Source organism: Talpa europaea, assembly GCF_964194135.1.
Source record: "Talpa europaea genome assembly, chromosome: 3".
Taxonomy (NCBI): domain Eukaryota; kingdom Metazoa; phylum Chordata; class Mammalia; order Eulipotyphla; family Talpidae; genus Talpa; species Talpa europaea.
The window spans coordinates 125,540,469-125,550,033 of NC_140069.1; the positions used below are offsets into that span (position 1 = coordinate 125,540,469).

Consider the following 9,565-nt stretch of genomic DNA (forward strand, 5'->3'; position numbering starts at 1 on the left):
CATTTATCCATTCTCCAGTTGATGTACATTTGTGTTTATTCTTTGCTATTATGAACTTCCGTGTACTTTTTTGTATAGACATTATTGTTTTAATTTCTGTTTGGTATACCTGGGAATGGATTTGCTAGGTTATACAGTAGTTCTGTGTTTAAATTTTTGAAGAACTGACAAACTGTATCAAAGTGGTTGCACCATTTGACTTTAACTGCCAGTAGTATATGAAGGTTTCGGTTCCCCCAATCCTCCCTCACCAAAACTTAGCTCTTTTTATTTGTAATCTTTCTACTCACTATGAATTGGTACCTTGGTGTGATATTTTTTATTTCGCAGCTAATGATATTGACCATCTCATGTATTTATTGTCATTTGTATTTATTTTTTGGGAAATTATTTAGATTCTTTGTCTACTTCTTAATTGGTTATTTGTACAAATATTTTCTCCCATTCTAAGTGTCATCTTCACTTTTTTGGTAGTATCATTTGCAAAACAAAAGATTTTAGTTTTAATGTAATCCATTTTTTCTTTTCTTAATTATTAGCAGAAACTATTACTAACACAACCAAGGTCATGAAGATTTAGTCCAGTGTTTTCTTTTAAGAATTTTTTTAGTTTTAGCAACTTAAATTTACATCTATTATCATGTGCTTAACTTTTATTTTTTATTTATTTGTTTGTTTGTTTGTTTGTTTATTGTGGGACCCTCGCCGGTGGCCGGGGATCGAACTGGCGCTGCAGAGGCTGCGGGCAGCCTCGCAACCCAGCGCTCAACCGCTGCGCCACCAGGGGAGGCCCTGTGCTTAACTTTTAATCTCTTTTTTTATGCTTTCCCTCTATTCAGATTATGATTTAATGAAGTTTTCTGAAGTTCAATTTACAAATTCAAGAATTATTGAACTTTGTTTTATTGCCCTGCAGAGATCTTGCACACATTCTTTCCATTATACATGCTATACTTGTGGAATTTTTGTCCTGAGGATATTAATAATAAAACATTAACAGTGGCATTTTCTGTAAACATCTGTGTTATATATGAAATAATACAAGTATATTACAAACATAAAGTGCTTATATACAAAATTATCTAACCCATAAATATTTTTAAAAAGTTCATTTTGAATTTAAGAAGAAACCATTTGATTTAACATTAAGAAACATGTAAGAATGTGTTTGGCTATATGCTACCTGAGAAAAGAAGAAAGCTCTGTTGTTTTGTTTGTTTCTTTAAGTTTTATTAGCACTTAAAGAGATTTCTCCTTTTTGCAAAGTATAACTTTCCTTGCAAAATTTCCCAGCAAAAAAAATACTAATGTCTGGCTTCCCATGAAGCATTGTAGTCAGTCTAATTTTATATCACCTGCACAAACGTGATACTATTTGCATACCTGGGTACTTGGTACTCTCCTCTTTGGAGAGTTTGAATGTGAGCATCGGTTCTTCCTAAAATGAACTTGTCTACAAAATTATAGACTATGGAGTTGTGATAGTGGTCATAGATGCTTAACATGACTGGGTTTTGTAGGAATGTATTTTTCACTTTATCTTAAGGGTTTTAATTAAGTCTAGATTTCAATTAACTTTTATAAAAGAAATCCATATGTTGAAAAGTCAAAAAGTTTTTTCCAGAAGTTCACCTTAAAATTTAAAATATAGTCTTCCTAATTGGTAATAATTTTTAATGTATAGTTATATTGTTCAGTAAATGTTCGTTTTAGAGAAAACTAGTTAGGAATTAGAAAGCAGTGACTACCGGCCTATAAATATTGTTATAATGCAAGTTAAATGTTACTGAATTTTTTTCATTAGTGTATGTTCTTTAACCGGTAAAACAATGATCCCAGGCTCATTTTGTAGACTTACTATTTTTGCCTCGTTCCCCTGGGATTTAGAATAATTAATCTTACAGTAGCTTCCCTTTATTTGTCGTAATTTCCATATGTATTATTTATTAAATTATTTCAAATTTTTAACATATAATGGCATGCATGTTTTAAAATAATTGTAGCATAATTTTAAATTGTTGCTTTATTCACTTTTGGTTTTATTTTTCATTCAGAATGAGGTGCAAACAGCAAAAGAATTTATAAAGATTGTAGAAGCTGCAGAAAATGAATACCAGGTATGAGTTTCACTTATAAATATTGGCACTGAAAATTTAATTTCAGTCATTTTTTTTCATTGTTTAACTATAATAAGGTATGAAATTTTTGTTGTTTTTGCTTGTTTTCATACACGAGCAAACTTGTAAAGGCATTAGCCAACTTGTAGCAGTTTTAGCCACTGTAATTTTTGAATATTGGTCAACATATGCTATGACTCTATATGGTTATTTTGTTTTGATTGGAAATTTTAAGAATTATTACTGAAGCATTTGGATTATATATAATCTGCCTAGATCATATTTCATTTTGTACTCTGTTTTTTACTTTATCGGCTTCTCATCTACAATCTTGAACATAAGTATTTAATTTATGGATTGGACAAGTTTGCACTCCTTGAACACAGTAATTTATAAAATTGTTCTGAATAAAGTCGATCCAAAATGAGCACCTCCCGTATTAAACCTATGTTTGGTTTCATTTCCATTAATGATTCAAAATTAGTATAAGCTTTTTTTCCTAGCTCCTTTTAAACAGCTCTTAAAACCATGTTGGGGTTTTTATTTGACTTTTTTTAAGCAGTGAAACAGGCTGCTTCTGTAAGGTTTTTCCAGAGCATTATGTGTTTTAGAATTTTTCTGCTCCTTTTATTGCTTTAAACTTTTAAATATTGTTTTCCTTAGACTGCCATCAGTGAGAATTATCAGACAATGTCAGACACTACTTTCAAAGCCTTACGTCGACAGTTGCCAGTTACACGCACCAAGATTGATTGGAACAAGATCCTTAGCTACAAGATTGGCAAAGAGATGCAGAATGCATAAGATGAACATTGCATGACCGGATCATTTTAGTGTCTTCGCGTTTTAAAAAAAATCATTGCAAAAGTATTCAGAACTGTCAAGCTACCCAGTCAGGTGGGCTGTTGCCATTTAAAATCACTGTAATTAATTAGTTTGGTTAGAGCACAAAGCTTAGCTAATCAACCATTATTTTTTATTTCTTTTATTCAGACGATTGAAATCAGTTTAGTTTAAAATGTCTTTTACTTTCTGTTATGCCTTTCTTACAATGAGAAGATGATTCCTCTAGTTTAATGTTAAAAGTTTTTGAAGTGTTTCCAAAATATTTTACTTACCATAATCCTAAAATTACTGTTTTTGGTTTATGAAGTGGGTAACTTTTTATATTTACCCAGTTCTTTTTAATGGGGTCAGTAACAGACATTCTAGTTTAAGGTGGTTGATGAATTTAGCCATATATGCTGCTAAAGAAATTGTCTACCTTTCACCTATTCCTTTCAGTTAAGATTGAAGTTTGAGGGAAAACATTTTCTATATCAGTTGTGTTAAACCTTTTAAGGTATTTAGCTAGCTTAGTGTTTAACTGAACTTTTTTTAAACAAGGCCAAGGTCTAATGCTGTTTTGAGATTCTGAAATTAAATGAAAATACTTATTTCAGAAATGCATTTAATGCTTTTTTCTTGTGACAGTTGCGCAAATTAGCTTGAATTCCATATGTCCCTGAGTTATTTTTATCATAAAGCCACAAATGTATTATAACAAGGCAAATTGTAATATATATAATCCTGAACTCATACCATGTCTCAGTTTATTTTTTTTTTTCTTGGATTGACAAGTGCTGAAATTCATTGTGACATTAAAATGAAAATTTTCTTATTTATTTGAGTAGAAAGTCAATTACCAGTGAGTCAGGTACTATTTTTAAATACTTTTCTTGGATATTGTGATTCTAACTGGTTGTAAATTAGAAAGGCTGGGAGTACATATGGTGTGCAGTTACATTCTAAATTTTTCCATCTTCCTATGCATCATAAGCATGTTTGTAATATTTTTTAAATATACATTTACTTATGCTACAGGAATTTCAACCCTGTGGTGAATGTTAATATTACTATAGGGAGTGGGATGGATCTATGGCTTCATTCAATCGAGTATTGCTTACTATACTCCAGTGGTATCTTTCCTCATATACTCCTGCAGATGTCTGGGCCTGGAAATGTTTTTTTTTTTTTTTTTTTAAACACCACTTTTATTATGTATAATAAAATATTTCATTAGCTTGGATTGTATAGATTTAAAGAATTCTCTCAGTGAAAGCATGTTTAATTCTTTTTAAAATCACTGTTGGGCTTTGAAAGCATTGAGAATATAATGTGAAATTACAGCTTTTTGGTTAAATCATTTTCTCTAATTTAAAGATACAAGTTTTACCATATTGCAGTTTCTAAAGAAAATGAATTGGCAATGATAACTCTCTTTTTTTTAAAGATATTTTCAAAAGTCTGACTGTGATTCTGAACTATATAATTTTTTATTGATTTAGTTTAGTTTTATCAGTTGGATTATCGTGGGTTTGTATCCCCTGAAGGTCAATTACTTTGCTGTTTTCTGGCCTGGAATTCTTTCTTGAAAATACATGCAGTTGTTTTTAAGGTGATGTACATGTGAAAGGTAATATCTATCAAACTAATTCAGAACACGATCTTCATAAAATAATAGTTGTGAGATAGGTTAGTTTTTTAAATCTAAGGATAACATTTTATTAAAGCAGTAGACAAATGGAAATGAAAATATCCTAGAGCTCAGGGATGTAATTTTAATAAGAAACATAATATATGGTGTTGAATAGGCTGGTGTGATAGCTAGGCAAAATCCAGAGCAATTAGGATGCTATTCCAGTAATCTAGTTTAGAGCAAACACTATGTTGGTCTGAGATAGTAGGTGTAGGCTGTTAGGTTTTGGAGGTAATGAATTCTGGATATATGTTAAAGTCAACAACACTTGTCAAAAGATCAACAATAAAGAGAAATGTTAGCATTTTAAAATAGGGTTAAAGTTTTGGAGATGATTGGGGAGCTGGTCAGACTCTTGGTTTCAGATTTCAAGAGGAATTATCAGGGAGCAGATACTGGAGGCGGGGTAGAGAAATGCTCTGGGCTAGGAGAATGAATGGGAAGTAGTTTGATTGCCAGGTAAAGGAAGGGCTAGCTTCCACAAGGTTAGTAAGATAAATTTACGATGGTGAGTATGACCACATGTTTTCCTTCAGCCATGTAAAGCTGGATGAGTGCAGGCATAGAGTAGATGAATTGAATGTAAACAAGTTTCTGATTTTGCCAAGAGAGTCTGACCACATGAAGAGGAAGGGGCATGGTTACAATGATAGTATGTGAAATTTAAGCTAGGTAAGTGGAGAAGTGAGGACTTGAGGGGAGGGCACAAGAAAGTGAAAATATGACACAAGCAATTATTCTAATAAGTATGTTTAGAGTTGGGGAACTAGAAAGAATGACTTGGAAATGAAGGACATGGTGGATAGAGTGGTATGCTTAAAATTGAGATTTTGTGGAGTTACAAGTATTAGTAATAACAAATATGATAAAGGGAGTGTGACTGGCTGAGATTGGCGTTCAGAGAACTATGAAGCCTTGGGCTGTTATGGATGTTGAAATCAAAAATTATAATAGAAATAAGTGTTCTGACCTAAGTGCTATTTTTCCAGACTATACCTGCCTAGTCATTTATAATACACTTATTTCAGTTAGATAAATGTATGATGCACATACTCATGATGCTTTTCTCATTTGGGATTTTTGAAACTAAAAGGGGAACAGAAGCAAAAGAGGTGGAAAAGGGTTTCATGGAAGTTCTGATTCATTGAAAAGTAAACATCTTAGGAAAGTAATTAAGGACATATAATACAGATAATTCTGTGGCATTTGGGTGGTCCTTTCTATGTTTTAAATCACACCAAAAGCTTTGGAATAATGCAAGATCCTTTGAAAGAAATTTTTCATAATGATTGATAGTCAGGTTGTGCTTTTGGCAGCTAGTGGGTTTAAAATATAGTTTGTCAGCAATTAACTACAGGTGTTTTTGTGATACGTACCTGTAGGAAATCTCTCAAGAAGAATGCGTATTTCTGTTCACTTTCCTATGTTGTGAATCATTCAAAAGCAGAATTACAGTACCCTTGCTAGTCCTAAATTATAGTAATTTTGGCTTTGAAACTGAAAACGTTTCAAAGGTATGACTCAGAATAGGCATTTTCAGGTTTGACATAGTGAGTATGTCAAGCTTTTGCTGAGTAAAGCAAAAACATTATTACAGGATTGGGTAGTAGTGCTAGCTATTGGGAAATATGCAAAATATTCAAAAATAAAATAACCGGTTACACTTTCAAGGTATAATTGATATTAGAAATTAATATCAAGTCATTAAGAATTAAGGTGTTTTGAGGACTATGCTAGGCATTATAGAATCAGGAAAATATAGAACTGTTTCTTAAAGAAGTCTACAAGTAGTCAAGGTGTTTTGTACCCTTTTTTGTCACCACTTTCATAGAAAATTAGGGTTTTTGTAAGGTATTCTGGGAGACATGGCTGAGGCTTTTTGCTGACAGTCCTGAGAGTTGAGGAGATCAGTATCTTGGCACACCTTGAACCCATTTTGGAAGGTTTACCAGGGATAACACATATAAACTATTTTAAGATTGTTTACAAGATAAACTTCAAGCATATACTTACCTAAGGTAGCTTTTAAAGTGATGTCAAGCAAAGGAAACTTTCCTGGAAAGGATGAGTCTAAACTGTACTTTGGCACACTAATTTTTTTTTTAAGTATGCATATAATTGGCAGGCAGGAAACCCTCATATCTCGGTGAAGTATCAAAATACAGGTAGCAGGTTTCTAGTACAGCTCCTTCTGGTATATCATCAGTAAAATGTTTTGCTTTTCAAAATTAAATCTGACTTTTTAAAAACTTGTCAAACTATAAAATGAAATCATAATACAAAAGGATAAAGTGAAAAATATATCCTTATAAAACTATGTAACAAGAATACTATATCACTTTTATCCCTGGTTTTAGTATAATCTTAGTGTGCTAGTTAATTTAGTGTCAATTTTGTTTGTTTTCATTCTATAACAGTTTTCACTATTTTACAGTATGACTATCAGAGTACTAACTTTTTTTTACACAAACTGACTGGAAAAAGCATACATAGAACAAATGTCAGATCATCCATTCATTCTGGCAAACAAATTTTCACTCAGCTTCTTGTACTACGTGGCGTTAAAACTCTGACCAACAAAAAAAAAAAAAAATGTGAAGAGATAATTGGATTAAAAATGTGGTATGATACACAACGGAATACTACTCAACTTTAAAAAAGAAATCTTGCCATTTGCAACAACATGGATGGATTTAGAGGGCATTATACTTTGTGAAATAAGAGAAAGACAAATACCATATGATTTATTTATATATACAGTAGACAAGCTAAATAAAAGTAAGCTTTTAGACCACAAAGAAAACCTTTAAGGAAACAAAGTTGGTATGTCTTAGAAGATGAAATCATGGGGAAATTTGTAAAATGTTCAGCTCTTAAATAACCAAGTTCTTACTAAACAAATACTAAAAGTTTCGTTGACTAAACAGTAAAACTCATTACCTTCCTCAAAACTTCAAAGTTTTTCTGCTGCCAACTTGCTAACTTAGCAGAATCATGCATCTCTTTTCTAGACTTCTGCCTGGAAATGAGGACTTGCCTCTTTATTTCTCAAAAGAACACTAAAGAGAAACACTATATGATCTCTTAGGCATAAAATAGACACTTAGGGAAGACTTTCTTTTAGATCAAACAGTGGTCCAGGACACTAAAAGTTAAGAAAAAGAAAAGAGAACCCTCTAGTGCACTTATTTTTCTCCTACTTGAGGGCTTACTGGAGGAGAAAGAAAATTCCTTGCCAGAGACTTGTCATGTAAAAACACCAACCAATCTAATTAGCCAGCAACAGACAATGAATACAAATGCGGTGATTTGTTGACATTGAAATAACACACACAACCTTTTTAAAAAAACTAAGTGGAGCTTCATATAGCAAAATAGTACATATATGCAGAGAAAAAAAGCAAGGTATAAAGGTAAGTACAGTAGAGTAATTTAAGTGACTGTAATAATATATATTTTTTTAATTTGATGTCCAGCAATGTACATAATGCAATGAAGTAAAAAGCCCAATCAGAATAGTATATGTGTGGGGAGAAGCAAGGGGAACAAGATGGAGGGATTCATTTTATCTGTAAGAATTTATTAAACTGGGTGTTAATGTCTAATGAGCACCTACAACACAATAAGAAGCTTGCATCCCGGATATGAACAGCTTATCAGTCTTGGACTGCCTAATTGGAATTTTGTTGGGAAACAAAACACCCTTATTCTTTTTTTTTTTTTTTTAAAGGTTAATAAAAGGTTTATTTACAAGAGAAAAGGAAATAAGGAAAATGTACAACTCAGGGAAAAAATAGGGAAATAAAGTCTTTAATGAGTCCTACCCGATCCGACGACCTGGAAACCCAAAGTCACTCTCAGAGCTGGCTGGACGCTGTGAGCTAGCGGAGAGCCAAAATGGGGGAACCCCAAAGCCCACGTGTCTGCCTTTTGTATCCACCTGGCTGCTTAACCCCACCCTCAGGTCCCAGCCACCTTCCCTTTGGTGATGATGGGATTTGGAGTTCCCAGTGTCTTTGACTTTGACCTAGGGTGGGGGTGGAGTCCACAAAGCCTATATGGAATTAGCTTTGGGACATCCTTTTTCCCCTAACAATTCCCCCCTTTCACTTTTTGCCACCATTTCCATGGTGATGAAGATCGAATATATGGAGGTTGGGATGCAGTCTCAGATGAACATTTTGTCAGGTTCCAGTGTGAAAGAAAACCAGTCTCTCCAGGTATTTGTCCATTGTGGAAAGCAAAAGTCCTCCACTCCAGGAAAAATAGTTCATCAGTTTAAGCCAAAAAAAAAAAAAAAAAAAATCTGGAGGCATTAGCCAAAACAAGACAGCAGATATGTAAAAATCACAGGAAAAAAAAATCTTAAAATGGTTCAACTGATGTAAAACACAAATTTTCTCTACCTTGATCCCAAAATTTTAACAGCATAGCAAAAGTTTGCAAACTAAATCTACTTTTTAACCATTTTTCCTATTTTTGCATAAAATCACAGGGCAGAAAATAACTAACAGCAATTTTTTAGCTGGCTTTGTTGAAATACTCCATACAGGATCAGAGCGAACCGGTGGCATCCAGTCGATGTATGCTTCAGGTATAAAGTTGGTCTCATCAGACTCCACCTGGGCTTTCCTCTTCTCGAGGGTACCAGGGCTTTTTCGTTGGCCGGGTTGTCCAGTCCTGCCAATGGAGGCAAGCTTCCTCACCTTCTTTGGAGGTCTCTGGAACCCTACAGACAAAGCAAACAGGTTCTCCTCTTCTTGGTTCAGCTCTTTTTCAACTTTCTGGAAGAACCTCACACAAAGCCACACAATCAAACTCACGTCCAATTTTTGTTTAAACAGACAAAATCCCTATAGAAGTTATGCAAAAAAAGACTGAGATAAGTAGCAAAAATTACTACCACTATTTGTATGCTGTATTGGTATCA

General features: G+C 33.3%; 1 protein-coding gene across 2 annotated transcripts in view; it reads left to right on the forward strand.

Moving 5' to 3' along the window:
- Positions 1-2,921, forward strand: part of CAPZA2 (capping actin protein of muscle Z-line subunit alpha 2) — a gene marked incomplete at both ends in the record, with an annotated part of 39,583 nt that extends 36,662 nt beyond the window's left edge. For both annotated transcript variants that reach the window (XM_084230946.1, XM_084230947.1), the window contains 2 exons: positions 2,055-2,117; positions 2,781-2,921. In XM_084230946.1, the coding sequence (XP_084087072.1) occupies positions 2,055-2,117; positions 2,781-2,921 (204 nt within the window). The remainder of the gene's footprint in view (positions 1-2,054; positions 2,118-2,780) is intronic.
- Positions 2,922-9,565: the final 6,644 nt, after the last annotated feature.